Below are 17,690 nucleotides of genomic sequence, written 5' to 3'. Positions count from 1 at the left end.
TTTTTTGTGTCACGCATGCACACATCTATTTCCCTCATATTAAATATAAAATGCATGTGTGTAGATTGATATTTTTCTAATATCTGGTCTCCTTTATTAAGGGAGTAGCCTATGGATATATAAACAGTCGTTTCAATATATTGGTATTAAATGCATTTTCTGAGAATTTATATTTCACGTTTTTACAGCAAATGTCAGGTCCACGCTGGAATTGCTCAATTTTAAAGAATTTATTCTCAACTAGTTTTGTGGTGTAGGTCCGTATTTTATAATGTTAATTTCAAATAATACTAATGTGGTAGCTTTGGATCTGGACGGGAAGGATAACTCTGGGAACTGGAAGGGGAAGTTCTGCCTTCTCACACCGCGCACCGGGACACAGGTCCGTGGATCTGAGTGTCGCGGTTTCATATCGCATATCTTTACAGCCCTAGTCATTTTAGAATGTTAAGTTCTACTTCTGTAGTTATTTTGGTGAAAGTAACTCAAAAGTAATACAGGAGTAATGTAACGCATTACAATTCTGAGACAGTAATATTGTAAGGTAAAGAATTACTTTTAACAGTAACAAGTAATGTTTATAACCCTTGTGACTATTATTAAGACGAAGGAATGTTTGTTGCAATATATTTTTAAAGAAAGATGCACAAGAACAAATAGTTTACAAACTAAACATTTGACAAAAAAAGTTTCATTCAAAGGTTCATTAAAATAGCATACTTCAAAAAAGAAAACATTGTAAAAATCATTATATTTTTAAAGGTTAAAATGACTTAATATCTCATTATTAATTGGAATGTTTTTTTTTTTTAGATGCGACAGATATATAATCATACTTGTGCAACCCTAAAATACAAAAAGGAAGCTATATATTTATGTACAACGAGTGAAAAATGTATATTATAAATGTGTGTAAAATATTATTTGGGAAATATTTAGTTCTTTCCATTACTTTTTTTCCCCTACACAATCTAGTACTGTATTGTTAGATACTTGTTTAATTATCCATTTATTATTTTAATCTAATTTGTTTGTTTATTTAGTTTTCTTCTTTTTTTTTTTATTAATTATTTTTTACACTTTTACCCTGTATTTCACTAAACCTTCCCCCAGTTTAAAAAACCCCTTATTTAGGTCATAGGGGTTCTGCTGGTTTGTGAACCCTTGCTTAAACTAAACCTCAGCAATTTCAACAGTTATCAAAGTTAAATGCAAGTCTTGTTTAGCTAAACAGACTCATTTGCATACTGAATGATGTTATACGTGGCAAGCTTCCATCGCAGCACTAACCCTGTCTAACCAGGGCTTGAGCTGATCCTAGTGCACTACACAGCAGAAGTGTGTGTATAAAAGAGAATGTTGTGTGTGTGATGTTAGCAGACAGGCTACACCTGCACTACAGAGCAGAAGTGTGTGTGTAATGAGAATGTTGTGTGTGTGATGTTAGCAGACAGGCTACACCTGCACTACAGAGCAGAAGTGTGTGTGTAATGAGAATGTTGTGTGTGTGATGTTAGCAGACACCTCAGCGGGAAGAAGCGTCTCTTCTGCGGCTGCGCGGATCTCCAGAACCGAGTCGGTCTGTTTGTCCGTTAACGGCGCCATTGGATCAGCGCGACGGTCCCAGTGTGAGAGCTTCTCTCGGGTTTCTTTATCAGTGAGTTCTAGGAGACTCTGTTCTGTGGAAGACGCCATCATGGACAACAACACTCGACGTCACCTACACGGACGCTACTTCCGTGTTGGGCGGAGTCAATGCGCCGGCGACCAATCAGTGAACGGCGTTCACTTCCTCGTCACCGTCAGATAATAAATTCATTTAAACAACGTCATTATATTTCAGGTATATTGAAATGAAAAGGAAATAAACAGAGTAGCTTTGTAAAGAAACTCGCGTATTATTGTAGAAAATATATTCTACTAAACATATGACTTTTTAATGTTTTTGAAAGTCTCTTCTGCTCATCAAGGCTGTATTTATTTGATCAAAAATACAGTAAAAACAGTGAAATATTATTCCAGTGTAAATCATCTGTTCTCTATGTGAATATACAGTAAAGTGTAATTTATTCCAATGATCAAAGCTGAATTTTCAGCATCATTACTCCAGTCTTCAGTGTCACATGATCCTCCAGAAATCACTCTAATATGATGATCTGAAGATCAAGAAACATTTATGATTATTATCAGTGTTGAAAACAGTTCTGCTGCTTCATATTTATGTGGAAACCATGATACTTTTAAATAACAGCATTTATTTGAAAAAGAAAACTTTTGTAACAAATTTCTATTTTCTTCCTGTATTTTTGATCAAATAAATGAGGTGAGAAGAAGAGACATTAAAAACAGAAATGTTTCCAAACTTTTGTGTGTGTGTGTATATATATATATATCTGATATTTATGATTGGAGCCTATAAAGCTTAACTTTAAAAGCGTGTTTCATTTTAATCTTCTTCAGTATTTGAATCTTCTATTGTACATCACAAATATCTGAATATTTTGGAGTGTCATCATATTTAATATTTAGAGGCAATCATTCACACTGATAATGGGACAAACTATTTTATTATTCCAGGGCAGGACATTTTTCACAAATTTTTTTTAACTCAGGAAAAAAAAAATCATTTGAAATACAAAATATAACTGTAGCACTGTACACTGAACAAGATTAGAAGCATTTCCAGAAAAGGGCAAAAAAAAGTAAGAGTAAATCATGCATACGTGCAGCAGGAGCTCCTCAGTCTGCAATAACACATTTATAATAAAACACTGATTTATCGTTCAGCTGATCGTTAACGAGCATCCCTTTATCAACACACACCTCAGTTAAATAATTACTCCACTATAAAGGATATATATCCATACTTTCATGTCACACATGATAAGCAAAGCGGGACCAAAAATAATAATTTCAGAAATTAAATTATTCAAATGAAACGTCACAGTTTTCTTGCAGAGTTGCAGAGTAAAGGTCGGATACACAAAAGTGCGGGTTTAATAATGTCTCTGTTCAGAACAGCTCAATTAAAGCGTACAGACTCATTATTACTATTATTAATGACTCATTATTCAACAAGACTGGCAGAAGTTAAAGGGCTGTGTGTGAGAGCTGTTCATGCATTCATCTTTCTTTATTGCCAATGTGTGAACTCGCTCGTTTCCGCCACAGAATACAAAAATAAAACAGGTAATAGTGACTTTTTATCTCACAATTCTTTTTTTCTCAGAATTGCATGTTTTTATATCGCAATTCTGACTTTATAACACGCAATTCTGAGAAATAAAGTCGCAATTCTCTTTTAAAATGTTTAATTCTGTGGCGGACACGAGCTTCCATCGTGAGCATCTCGTAAGGAAACCAAGAAACGTCCTCGACTGCCCGGGTCGTCTCTGAAAACCTGTCGACTGAGGCTTACGTTTATAACAAGGGTTTCTCAGTCCTACAGACCCTACAGACAGAATTTTGTACAAAATTGTATTAAAAAAAGTGAAAATAACCTTATTTCCGAGATAAACAGTGTAAACTGTGAGTGTGTCTATAGTTGAAGCACTGAAGAGGGAATCAAACATTTGCTGTATTTTTCTTTTTTGTGCATAATCACTCTGTTGTTTGTGTACTTCTATATCTTCATTCAAATCATTGTTTTTTCTAATATTGCGCATCAGAAGAGTAAATCAAGAGAGTGTAAGCGCTGATTCCAGTTCTTGAATAACATCTCAGACTAAAACCCTACAGAACGAGTAAATAAAGTGAGTCGAGGTGCAGGAGACAGAAGAGTCATACATAATTCGACTATTACCATTCAAGGTGCTTAATTATGGGATGTAGGTCAAGCGAGTATTATGAGGTGAACCCGGGGAGAGTATAGAGAACTATATGTGTTTATTTGTGCCGTTCTGCAGGTTTTACACCGGTATTAACATGCATCTCATCTGTCAGGAGAAACACGGCCCTGTTCAGCTCAAGACAATAATATAACTCGTATATATCATCATACGCGCTCAGATCATTGATTATATTAAGAATTGCCCCAAAAAAATTTTTATGGCAAGTTTTCTAAAATGTTTAAATATGCAAATCAGGCATTATCTAATTAAAAAAGCACTCATTTGCATACATTTCCAGAGCAGAAATCATTGGATAAAACCAGATTCATAATTCACAGAGGGGATTATTGATTTATCTTTTTATCTCTGTATTTTTGCTCTTAAATACTGTCAACAGAAATCAGGTAATTATATCTGAACACCTTCAGAATATAGATATGAATAAAACTGTAAAGTTCGGTGTGTGTAAAGAGATTTCTGACTGCGTTGAGATTGAAACTGACAGACGCAAATAGATAAAGTGCAATAAAATAAACACTTTAAAGTGCATTTTCTTTCCACTAATCTGAAACAGAAAACACGTTATGAAAAGCCAAATAGCCAAAAAGTCTTGAAATTGAGCAGTGCATGAAAATACAATATTTTGCCTGTAGTGTTTGGCCTTAAAGGGACAGTTCACCCAAAAATAAAAACTCTCTCATCATTTACTCGCGCTCATGTCGTTCCGGACTCTCCCTCATCTTTAGAACACGCATGAAGATGTTTTAATGAAATCTGAGAGATTTCTGTCCCTCCATCTAAAGTCTGTTCACCCAAAACTCGCTTACAACATTCATAAAGAGATGGTAAAATAACTCTTGATCCAAGTCTCATTCATATGGATTTATTTTAGCATCTCTTTATGAATGTTCTGAGTGATTTCTCAGATTTCATTAAAAATATCCTCGTTAGCTTTTCTCAGATGAAGGAAAGTCTTACAGGTCTGGAGCGACATGACGACAGAATGATCATTTTCAGGTGAACTGGCCCTTTAAATCTGCACTTCATCCAGGGTTGCCAAGTTTGCGGTTTTTACTGTGGGGTTAGGATACTTGTAAACGCTTGCAGTTTAAAGATACACTGACGTGTTTTGGCCTGTTTTTGATTGGCGTTTGCACTGATTCTGGTACACTGGCGCGTTTTTGACTGGCGTTTGCACTGATTCTGGTACACTGACGTGTTTTTGACTGGCGTTTGCACTGGTTCTGGTACACTGACGTGTTTTTGACTGGCGTTTGCACTGGTTCTGGTACACTGACGCGTTTTGGATTGGCGTTTAAACTGATTCTGGTACACTGACGTGTTTTTGATTGGCGTTTGCACTGGTTCTGGTACACTGACGTGTTTTGCACCGATTCTGGTACACTGACGTGTTTTTGACTGCCGTTTGCACTGGTTCTGATACACTGACGCGTTTTTGATTGGCGTTTGCACTGGTTCTGGTACACTGACGTGTTTTGCACCGATTCTGGTACACTGACGTGTTTTTGATTGCCGTTTGCACTGGTTCTGGTACACTGACGCGTTTTTGATTGGCGTTTGCACTGGTTCTGGTACACTGACGTGTTTTGCACCGATTCTGGTACACTGACGTGTTTTTGACTGCCGTTTGCACTGGTTCTGGTACACTGACGTGTTTTTGATTGGCGTTTGCACTGATTCTGATACACTGACGTGTTTTGGCCTGTTTTTGACTGCCGTTTGCACTGGTTCTGGTACACTGACGTGTTTTTGATTGGCGTTTGCACTGGTTCTGGTATATTGACTTGTTTTGGTCTGTTTTTGATTGGCGTTTGCACTGATTCTGGTATATTGACTTGTTTTGGCCTGTTTTTGATTGGCGTTTGCACTGATTCTGGTATATTGACGCGTTTTGGCCTGTTTTTGATTGCCGTTTGCACTGGTTCTGGTATATTGACGTGTTTTGGCCTGTTTTTGACTGGTACACTGACGTCATCTAAACGCATGTTAACAGCAGGCGTGTGACGGAGGCTCGTGACGTGGGTTCAGTCGTGCGCGTCGCCAGTCTCCAGGTGGTCGGGAATGGGCAGCCCGGTCAGGACGGTCAAGCACTTGTTCCACACGCTGAAGACGGGGCAGATGGGCTGAGAGAAGGAGATGTCGAAGGTGTGGAGGTGCTGTGTTCCTGCGGCGTCGTAGAACGCCAGCGACCCGGAGTCGTAGTCCAGCAGAACGCCCAGGCGCCGCATGTGCGGAGACGGCTCGATGGGGAACTCTTTACTGTTGTGACGCACGGCCCACGAGGTGTTGCAGCGACTCAAGACCCACGACGTCGAGTCCTTCCCCACCCAGCCGTGTTTGGGAGCCGATTTATATGCGATACCAATCGCAAACCTGTGAGAAATGACAGAGCATCAAGTACAGAGCTATCATTACAGCTGTAACGTTTACAGTTCAGATCTATTAGGAGATTCTGAACGACGTCAGATCTGCTCACCAAGGCTGATACAGAACAGTGAAATATTATTACAATATAGCTAGTGCTGGGCAACGATTCATCGCGATCCATTGCATCCAAAATAAAAGTCTGTTTACATAATATATGTGTGTGTACTATGTATAATTATTTTGTATATATAAATCGTCTCGGTTACATATGTTAACCCTCGTTCCCTGAGGGAGGGAACGGAGACGTACGTCGTGGTGACCGACGAATAGGAATCTCGCTAGAGAGGCCAATCTACTTCGAGTGAAACTAAAACAAGCCAATACACATTGGCGTGCAATCATTTGCATCAGCTGTGCAGCCTCGCAGCGCGGGTATAACAAGCAGCTGGTGATGATTGCACTTCAGTTTTTTGCTGAGGAGCCAAGCCTGAAAAGCTGGTCGCCCCGGCAGGCAGCAGCAGATGTGGCGACGGGACGTACATCGTGGTGAACGACAGATAGGAATCCCTACCAAAGCGCCACAGCTGCTGCACTCCATCCAGCTCCCTGTGTAAGCCTCCACACCTTCTTGCCTGGAAGGACGAAAGGAGAGGGCTTACACCGAGTGTATCTGTCACTGTTGTTCCGTGATAACCCATACAGTGAGATTATTGGATAACACTGGGAAAGCGTGCCCGATCTGAGGGATCTGAGGGAGGGGAACGCTGCGGGAGCCACATTCTTAAGGAGAGTTATGTGGGAATACACATATGGACTAACCCGAGGGTTGTACTGCATATGAATAGTGGGTGACTTAGCCCAAGGGAAAGACACAAGCTTCCGTTTAGGAGCAGCCGTGGAGAATATATACACATGGGATCCCCGTAGGGTCAACCATATGGGACCCAGCCTAGACCCGGTTCTCAAGGATTCAGCGGATAAAGGCCTGGCACCGGACGCTCCGCCATGTCCGGGCCGAGGGTGTTGGAGGACTCAACAGGTTTGACTCTGGAGCAATAAGGATGCACAGTAGGGTGCAGCAAGCCGACAGAGCCGGTACTCACAGTGCTTCTACCCGTTTAGGGTGAGAACACGGGCTCTACATGTAGGCTATAGTATCTAGCGAACGTGTTAGGTGTCGCCCAGCCCGCAGCTCTACAGATATCTGTTAGCGAGGAGCCACGTGCCAGCGCCCAGGAGGATGCAACGCCTCTCGTGGAGTGTGCATGCAACCTGAGCGGGCAGGGCACGCCTAGAGCTTGGTAAGCCAAGGCGATGGCATCCACTATCCAGTGGGCCATCCTCTGCTTGGAGACAGCCTTTCCCTTCTGCTGGCCTCCGTAACAGACAAAGAGCTGGTCTGAGGTCCTGACGCTTTGAGTTCTGTCCACGTACATACGCAGAGCGCGGACGGGACAGAGCAAAGCCAGGGCTGGGTCTGCCTCCTCCAGGGACAGCGCTTGCAGGTTCACTACCTGATCTCTAAAGGTCCCCTACCCTCTTGATCGAGGCCAGTGCAATCGGCAGCAAAGTCTTCAAGGAGAGAAGCTTTAAGTCTGCTGACTGCAAAGGCTCAAAGGGAGCATCCTGAAGTGCTCGAAGCACCAGGGAAAGGTCCTGAGAGGGTATGGAGGGAGGATGAGGAGGATTTAAACGTCTCGCCCCCCTAAGGAACCTGACGACTAGGTCGCGCTTTCCAACTGTTTTGCCATCTATGTGGTCATGATATGCTGAAATAGCGGCAGCATGTACTTTGAGGGTGGAGGGAGACAGCCTTCGCTCCAACCCTTGCTGCAAGAAGGAAAGCACTGACCCTATCGAACATCTTCGGGGGTCCTCTCTGCGAGAGGAACACCATTCGACGAACAGGTTCCACTCCTAGGCGTACACGTCTTGTAGATGGCGCTCGTGCAGAAGTGATGGTGTTAAGTACCTCTGGGGATAAGTCACCTAGAACCTCCGTGTCCCGTCCAGGGACCAGACATGGAGTTTCCAGAGGTCCGGATGTGGGTGCCCCGTCTCTGAGTCAGAAAATCCTTCCTCAGAGGAACGGGCCAGGGAGGGACTGTCACGAAGAGCATTAGTTCTGGGAATCAAGCCCGGGTGGGCCAATAGGGAGCCACCAGAAGGACCTGCTCCTCGTCCTCCCTGACTTTGCACAGGGTCTGTGCAAGTAGGCTCACTGGGGGAAATACATATTTGCGGAGGCCCCGGGGCCAGCTGTGTGCCAGTGCGTCCATGCCGAGTGTTCCCTCGGTCAGGGAGTAAAACAGCTGGCAGTGGGAGGTCTCTGAGGAGGCAAACAGGTCTACCTGAGCCTCCCCGAACTCTCTCCAGATCAGCTGAACCGCCTGGGGGTGGAGTCGCCATTCTCCTGGGAGCACAGCTTGTGACAGCTTGTCGGCCACACGGTTGAGCACACCGGGGACATACATGGCTCGAAGTGACCTCAGATGCTTCTGACTCCAGAGGAGGAGATGGCGGGCGAGTTGCGACATGCAACGGGAGCGTAGACCACCTTGGCGGTTGATGTATACAACGGTTGCAGTGTTGCAGTGTAAAAGGTGCCGTCCACGTCCCCGTAAGCTCCTCATGCACTTCCGGGAAGAAAGGCACTGGGGTGGGTTGCTGAGAACCAGCGCGTGCCACCCCAAGATACCAATCATCCAACCTCGAGGGTTCGGGACACGGTGGAGGGTTCCACACGAGCCTGACCCTGTTGGCGGCCCAGGAAAGCATGGCCATCATCTCCGGGTCCGTCTCAGGCACCGCTGACACACCCGAAGGAGGTAGCGGCGGCGAGTCGTCATCTGCAGAGAAGTCTGACCCACCCTCCGATGCAGCGATCGACATCTGGTCTTCGCGGGGAGCACCAAAGGAGACAACCGGTACACACCTCGAGGATGGTCCAGCTTTCTCCAATGGCAGCTCAACTGGCTGCGGAGCGTGAGGGTTGAGGGCTCCTAGGGGGTTGGTTCCCCGAAGGAGACGCACTCACAGTAATCCTCAGGTCTCCCATGTGACTGCCCGGATCAACCCTCTGAGGGGGATTGGATCGAGGCAGAGGCACGGGGACTCCGCCCCTTTGCAGGAACAAGAGTCTCGACCGCAGCTCCGCGATGGTCATGTTCCCACAATGGGTACATGACTCACCCACAAAAGCTGCCTCAGCGTGTTCAATGCCCAGACACACGAGGCAGCGATTGTGACCATCCCGCGAGCCCAGGTAACGACCACATCCAGAAAAACACAGATAGAATGTCATCTTTAAAAAGACGCGTTCTATCTGTGTAAGCTCTTTTAGGGACTGCTCTCACTGGTGCTGAAGCACGCAGGGGAACGGCCACCGCGAACACAGACAGGAATGTGCACCTGTCTGTGCGCTGTCTCTCTGCTGCTGGTCTTACCAGCCGTGGAAACGGCCGTTGAGCGCTCTCAGGCACACCTTACCAGCTGTGATAACAGCTTTTTGTTTTTTGCTCAATTGACAAAAACAAAAAAAGAAGGAGAGAGAGAGAGAGAGAGAGAGAGAGAGAGAGAGAGAGAGAGAGAGAGAGAGAGAGAGAGAGAGAGAGAGAGAGAGAGAAAAGACCGCTCGCGCTGCTGTGCTGTCACGCCCGCACCGAAGATGGAGAGGTCCAGAAAGGCTTGTCTTTTTTGAAGTCACTCTAGTAGAGAGCATCGATGTGCTTGGCTCCGAAGCAAAAAGCTGAAGTGCAATCATCACCAGCTGCTTATTATACCCGCACTGCGAGGCTGCACAGCTGATGCAAATGATTGCACGCCAATGTGTATTGGCTTGTTTTAGTTTCACTCGAAGTAGATTGGCCTCTCTAGCGAGATTCCTATTCGTCGGTCACCACGACGTACGTCATAGTGACCGGACGATAGGGAAACATGCACATGCATGTATATATTGACCCCCTTAGGAATGAATGGAATGTGAGGAATGCTTCAGTACAGATAGAGAAACCTCAAAATGCTAAAACTTATTTTATAATGTCTACATGTGTATCTGAATGCTTACTGAAGAGAAAGGACCCAGAGGAACAGCCCATTTGCTCATATAGAGCTATAAGGCCATCTAGAGTCAGGAAATATCATGTTATGTTATTTTATTTCCACAAGAGGTCAAAGACACACAATGTAAGATATTTTGAGCTAAATTAAAAGGGTTATGCATGAAATTGAGTTATTTTGAATTTAAGTTGAAAGAATGTGAGGAATGTGCTTAAATTACTCTTTATTTATTATTTATTGATCAAATCTAGTAATTTAAAGGTAAATAAAAAAATAAAAAAATGTAATTTTAGGGCTTCAGGTCATTTGGACCCTCGAGGGAAAGATGTGTTACAAAGTGCGAGGGTAAGTAAAGTATAAAACGTGACCGGCGAGGTGTGTGTGTTACCATGTGCTCCCCCCGATCAGAACCTCCCAGTAGTGGCGTCCGCTGTCGATGAACACGTTCCCGGTGACGCCGTAGTTCCCGGAGCCGAAGCGCTCCTGAGCGTGGCTCTTCATAGACGAGGCTTCGTCGCGCTCCACCGTCAGACTGTCGTGAGAAACCTTCAGCTTACGGTGGGCCGACTTCGGGTCGAGCTTGAACGGCTGGCCTGAGAGTCAACAACAACATCAAGTCGAGTCTCCTTCATTTATACAGCGCTTTAACAATAGAGATGTTTCACAGCAGCTTTACAGTGATAACAGGAGATTACAGTAACAGAGATTGTTTAGGTTTTACAGCAGCTCTAGAATAAAGTTATTGTCCAGATAAAGTTAGTTTTGATTGATTCACTTCCGTTGTAAAGATCATTAGTTATTAACTTAGCGGCCGCTAACACACACCGCTCTCACAGAGAACTTTTAATGTGTTCTGGCCGCTCATTCACATGAGAACAGTGTTTGGCTCGAGAACACACACTCTGAAACAGGATCCAAGGTGCAAGTTTTGAAAATATTTGAAAAACGTTATAATCTCCGTGTAAACTTCAAAAACGTGAATGCATCTGTCGCCAATGACAGTGATTCAGGGCTGAACATGCAGGAAATCCTAAAGCCTTTAATCTTAAAGACACTAACCATTAATGTCCACTAACATCTCGTAACACTTTACAATAATGTTCATTAGTTAACATGAGTTAATGTGTTTACTAACATGAACTAACAGTGAGCAATGCATTTGTTACTGTATTAGTTAATCTTTGTTAATGTTAGTTAATAAAAATCCAGCTGTTCAATGTGTGTTCATGTTAGTTCACAGTGCAGTAACTAATGTTAACAAATACAACCTTTGACTTTAATAATGTATTAGTAAATGTTGAAATTACTATTAACTAAGATTAATAAATGCTGTAGAAGTATTGTTCATTCTTAGTGAATTGAATAGTGTGTGTGTTTGTGTGTGCGTGTGTGTGTGTGTGTGTGTGTGTGTGTGTGTGTGTGTTATCTCAGAATAAACCCCTTCCGGCTGATGAACACCTGATCACTCTGTCGGCTTTACTCTGAGATAACGACCGGCTGGATCTACATGATCTCTCGCTTCACTAATGAATCTTATAGTAAAGTGTTCCCGGGTCTCATCATGATCAGATCTGCGAGCTCACTGTTGGTCTTGAGTTTCCCCGGCGCGCTGCTGCGACTGCCGGCCTGGTTCATGGCCTTGACGATGAAGATGTAGCGCGTGCCGCTCTGCAGGCCGTGGACGGTGTAGTGGTTCTGCTTGATGTTGGGCGCGATCATCCAGCTGTCCAGCGAGTTACACAGGCCTGAAACAACACAGTTCTGGACATCAGACCATACTGAATACCTTAAAGGGGTGGTTGATTATGATTTCACGTTTCTAACTTTAGTTAGTGTGTAATGTTGCTGTTTGAGCATAAACAACATCTGCAAAGTTACGACGCTCAAAGTTCAAAGCAAAGGGAGATATTTGCTTTTAAAGAAATCGCTTTTTAAGGACTACAACAAACGGCTGGTAGAGACTACACAAGCTTCTTCACGGGTTAGTGACATCACCAACCCTAGAATTTACATAAACCCCGCCCCCGGGACATGATTTATAGATGATCAAGACAGAATATGCTAATCAATGACTAGAAGATAACTACACATCAGCTTCATAAATTCACCAACTAACCATTCAGAAATGTCCTGTTGCTTCTACATGTTGTCACTTCTTCTTGAGTCTCTCCATCATTGTCTGACTCCGGTTTGAACATAAAAGGCTAAAAGTTTTTGATATTTTCAGTGCGTGTGTGTGCGTGTGTGCGTGTGTGAGGTAATTGGACACAAGCTGCACAAGCTGTTGAAGCTCCGCCCCCTGTGCTGGGAGCAGCAGCTCATTTGCATTTAAAGGGACACACACAAACGGTGTGTTTTTGCTCACCCTCAAAAATGACAATTTTATCATGCTATATAAAAATATCTGTGGGGTATTTAGAGCTGAAACTTCACACACACTCTGGGGACATCAGAGACTTATTTTACATCTCGAGAAAAGGGCATTATAGGACCCCTTTAAAACACTCAACACCCCCAAAGAAATGTATTTCAAATAAAAAAAAGGTCTTTCTTTTCTCTACCTTTTATTTTTTTTCTTCATCTATCCTTATATTGTTGTTTGTCTGTGTTTTGTTTTAGTTTTTTTGTTGATATGTGCATTTTGTCAAATTTCTGTATGTATTTCTGTATGAAATTGAGAAGGACAATACATTGATATTCTTTAAGGGTACTGTATATATCCAGCTATTAAAATACTTTTGCATGAATGTAAAATCATTTGTTTTAATATTGCTGCAACTACGTATATATATGATTAGAATCTTTTTCTGACTTTTATTCATTCTTTTGCAGCCCGGAAAACTTACCAATAATCGTTATGCATTTTTGTAATTAGCATTAGTGACCGTAAAAATACAGTCACCTGTACATGTGCATAATTGCTGAAATCAACTGTGTTCAAGTCAACAGCGTAGAAATATTCCTAATTCTGCTTTTTTGCATTCGATGATGATGATGATTACTAGCAATACTAAAAAAAAAAAAAAAAACATACATACATACATACATATACATATATATATGTATGTATGTATGTATCGGTATGTATGTTTTTTTTGTTTTTTTTTAAATATATATACTTTTTTGTGGAATAAATAAAATGTATACATATAATGATATGTATACATTTTATTTATTCCACAAAAAAGTGTACATATATATATATGTTTTTTTTTGTTTTGTTTTTTTATTCCACAAAAATATATTTTATACATTACATATACTGTATACATTTTTCTATTTTTATTTAAAAAAAATAAGATAATTTTATAAAAAAATAAAAAAATAATTTTATATATATATATATATATATATATATATATAGGTTGTTTTTTTTTGTGGAAAAATGTTGGAATTGCAACCTGGAAATTCAAATAATGCATCAATTGCGAGATCACCAAATCTGGCTGGCACTGATGTTAATATTTATATATATATATATGCAACAAATAAAATTCAGATCAATTCACACAAATGATATTTGTGAATAGAATGGCTTTGTTTCAGTCAGACGGGGGAATAGCGTGTCTGGAGCGTCTGTGTGTGTGTGTGTGTGTGTGTGTGTGTGTGTGTGTGTGTGTGTGTGTAACTCACAGTGTCGGAGGAACAGATGTAGAGAGACGAGAAACGGTGTATTTTCACCGGGTTTAATAAAAGGACTTAAACGTCACACTCGTCCGCACACATGGGGGTTGAGAGAGAAAAGCATTCAAGTAAACATTCAACTCTGGTCACAAATAGAAAGGGAAAATAAAAGAAAGTGTACAGAAGTCGGTAAAGCGGTCATCTCTCCTCCTCACCCGTCACATCTGTCACTGACTCTCTCTCTACACATGTGCAGTTCTCAATGCACCTCGATCTACCGTAAATGCACAGAGTGAGCAGAAGCAGAAGCGCTTCTCTGATGATCATAACGGCAGCCAGAGATGCTTCTCGTGTTCCCCGTGCTTACACTCGGCCTCAGATCTGCCCGACACCAGCGGGTCGCTGCTCTTTAAGCACGCCGTGACCTTATTCCCTCAGTAAGCTCTTCTGTCTGCGTCTCTTCAGGCTATTCTACACTCATATTGTGCAGATAATCCGCTCCACTTCTGTCTAATCCACACATCTACGCGGATACAAAACTCAACCACACATTTCTGGCTCAACTCTGTTTTGCTTTTGTGTCATAACAGCATCACATGCCCTGCAGTGCTTTATGAAGTGCTGGACTTATTATAAAATCAGTTCCTGTTTTTTCAGACAATGCCATTCGAGACGGATCCGGTGTTTTACAGACGGCTCATATGGAGCGAGTTTGAGCTTGTGTTGACTGGGTTTACTCACTGACGACGTTAGCCTGGCCGGTGGAGATGGTGTACTGGAGCTCGTATGAAACCACACTGAACTCGTCCTCTGATGTCCAGTGGACTGTGATGGTGTCGTGAGATGCCGTGCAAAGCTCCTCGCGGATGGTGGGAGCGTTCGGAGCTGTGACAAAACAACACATTTCACAAACATTTCAGTCCCAGAGCCAGTGCACTGCAAAAAATGCTTTTCTTACTCAGTGTTTTTGTCTTGTTTCCAGTGCAAATATCTACAAATTCTTAAATCAAGATGCATTTACTAAAGTAGTAAAATGCCATCAAATATTATGTCTTGTTTTCTGATAAAACAAGATTGCCGCATGTATTATTCACACTGCACGCAGAAGTACAGAAACACACGCTTGACCTGCTGTACATGCAGTGACATGTGCTCTTCTGTTAAACACACATTACTCACACACACAGGCGTAGCCACACCTAATAACAGATGCAGAATTCATTTTTAAAGCCTTAATAAAAAAATGTTTTCTAAACTTGGGCTATTGTTGTTTACTTACAATATTTGTTCATTTAGAATGTAATTTAATTTTGTAATTATTTTTTTATTTAAAAAATATCTGCCAAAATTCGGACTGCCATCCGCTAACAGCCGCTGACTGTCCGACGGTGACGTGCTGTTGAGACTCTCACAGCCTCATGAGGAGAAATGGAAACAAATGCTCACACAAAGAAACTCAGTAAACATACAGCTGTAAAAAATCATGTGGGGGTTTTATATTTAGAACATATGATACAGTTAAACATCACACGACCAAGAGTGCTGAATACCATCACGACTGAAAATGTGACTTGTTTCAATAACAAGTAATTAATATTAAGCCACTTACATTTTAGACACAATATTGACTGTTTCTGTTCTATTTCAGCAGCGAAAATAAAATACTTCCAAACAAAGAACCATAACGCATCTCACAGGAACACTCAACCTTGTTTTCATGAATGACTGAATCAGCGTTTTGAACGAGTCGTTTGAGTCAAAGATTTAATGACTCATTCATAAACAACTGCGTCATACCTGAACGAATCAGCCGTTTGAACGAATCGTTTGAATAAATGACTCAATGACTCACTCATTACGACGGTCACCTGCCGCCACCTACTGGCAGTTTAGTTTCATGTTTAAAAGTAGCATTCTTTCCAATATAAACAAATATATACAAATATTTAAAACTATCTCATAACATTATTTAATGCAGTTGTAATTTTTCAGTGTAAATTATTGAATTTGATTGGTAACAGCCATATAGTGTCTTATTATTCTAATTTAATTTATTGATCAAAATTAAGAATTTAAATATATATTGAATATAAGCATATATTTAAAACGATTAGGGAAAAATGCCCTTTATAAAGATTAAAATATCATAAATATACAGATTTAATTATGTCAAAGTTGACTGAACACTGATGAGAATATTGCTTCAGAATAAATTATATTTACATCACACAAAAGAATCCTATATTTTTCTAGACAAGTAATTTTTTACTTGGACAAGTGAATGACCGATTTACTTGTTCGAAGGACAAGCACATGAAAAGGCTTAATGTCGAGCCCTGAGTTATATTTTATATAGGCCAGTATTATGGGTATTTGGCGAGCCTGAGTATAGTTTTACACATCAGTCTATTCTGTAATGTTATTGATACTCAGAGTCTGGGAGTTTTGCACATTAATCTGACAGTAAATGTGGAACACCCAGTTTTTCTCCTGCACACCCAGAGACTGGTTTCTGGCTACGCTAGTGCTCAGCTGAAGCAGTTTCACTTCAGTAGCAGGAAATTATCTTCAAACTGTTGCTGCACCATGACATCAGAAAATGATTACATTTATAATAGAAAAATAAAGATATGATGTTGAAAGAAATTCTTGAATCAGCAAAGTAAAATGCTTTCTGTTAGATTTTGGAATATGCCACAGGAAAAAAAAATCAAACATTTATGTTGGAAAAGTTCTTGAAGAAGAGACACTGAATTACTGTGAACAAGGAGAATCAACTTTTTTTATTATGGTTATTATTTTTTACATGTGTGTATATGTTGATTTGTTATTGTTAGATGTAGTGGAGAGTATATGTGAGTGAAAAGATGTTTGTTTATGAGTGTTGTATGGTTTTGATATGTCTTAACAAAAAATACAATAAATAAAGTTAAAAAAAATGAAGAAAACAAAGAAAAATAAAGATTGAACCTCATATATAATCACTGCATGATTTTACATACAAACCAAGTTCAGCATTGAACTAACCTGTGAGGTAATCCAGACCTTCAAGCATCTTCTTCTCTCTGGAAAAGTCCAGTGCGAACGCATCAAACGTGTCATTCAGGTTGATCTCTGGAATCAGAACCTGTGAGGACGCGGTCGCCATTGAGACTCTGTAATTATATAACATGAAATGGGTTAAGACAACTAATTGAAGCCACATTTTGATGCATAAACTTATTTATTTGCTTGCACTATGTTTTTTTGCAAAAGCTGTTTCAGCCAAGTGTGGGTATCTGCAGGTCAGAGTAGTGGGCGTGCCGAAAGGTAGAGGCGTGTCTAACAGTAGGGGGCGTGTCTAAAAGTAGAGGGCGTGCCGAAAGGTAGTGGGCGTATTAAAAGGTAGGGGGTGTGTCCAACAGTAGGGGGCGTGCTGAAAGGTAAGGTAGGAGGCGTGTCTAACAGTAGTGGGCGTGCTGAAAGGTAGGGGGCGTGTCTAACAGTAGGGGGCGTGCTGAAAGGTAGGGGCGTGTCTAACAGTAGGGGGCGTGCTGAAAGGTAGGGGCGTGTCTAACACTGGGGGCGTGCTGAAAGGTGGGGCGTGTCTAACAGTAGGGGGCGTGCTGAAATGTAGGGGCGTGTCCAACAGTAGGGGGAGTGCTGAAAAGTAAGGTAGGAGGCGTGTCTAACAGTAGGGGGCGTGCTGAAAGGTAGGGGCGTGTCTAACAGTAGTGGGCGTGCTGAAATGTAGGGGCGTGTCAAAAGGTAGGGGGTGTGTCCAACAGTAGGGGACGTGCTGAAAAGTAA

At 41.7% G+C, this 17,690-nt stretch overlaps 2 protein-coding genes across 4 annotated transcripts in view; both read right to left on the bottom strand.

Moving 5' to 3' along the window:
- cog3 (component of oligomeric golgi complex 3) overlaps positions 1-1,726 on the bottom strand; it is a 28,843-nt gene extending 27,117 nt beyond the window's left edge. Inside the window, exon 1 of the mRNA XM_084121650.1 lies at positions 1,525-1,726. Within this exon, the coding sequence (XP_083977776.1) occupies positions 1,525-1,698 (174 nt within the window). The 5' untranslated portion in view covers positions 1,699-1,726. The remainder of the gene's footprint in view (positions 1-1,524) is intronic.
- An 822-nt stretch (positions 1,727-2,548) lies between these two features.
- mid1 (midline 1) overlaps positions 2,549-17,690 on the bottom strand; it is a 56,570-nt gene continuing 41,428 nt past the window's right edge. For all 3 annotated transcript variants that reach the window (XM_084121919.1, XM_084121918.1, XM_084121917.1), the window contains exons 6-10: positions 16,929-17,056; positions 14,643-14,786; positions 11,861-12,022; positions 10,666-10,870; positions 2,549-6,224 (exon numbers count right to left, since the gene is read on the bottom strand). In XM_084121919.1, coding sequence (XP_083978045.1) covers positions 5,876-6,224; positions 10,666-10,870; positions 11,861-12,022; positions 14,643-14,786; positions 16,929-17,056 — 988 coding nt within the window. In that variant the 3' untranslated portion in view covers positions 2,549-5,875. The remainder of the gene's footprint in view (positions 6,225-10,665; positions 10,871-11,860; positions 12,023-14,642; positions 14,787-16,928; positions 17,057-17,690) is intronic.

This window comes from Abramis brama (genome assembly GCF_963993115.1).
Source record: "Abramis brama genome assembly, chromosome: 8".
Classification (NCBI taxonomy): Eukaryota; Metazoa; Chordata; class Actinopteri; order Cypriniformes; family Leuciscidae; genus Abramis; species Abramis brama.
This window is presented reverse-complemented; position numbering and strand designations above follow the sequence as displayed.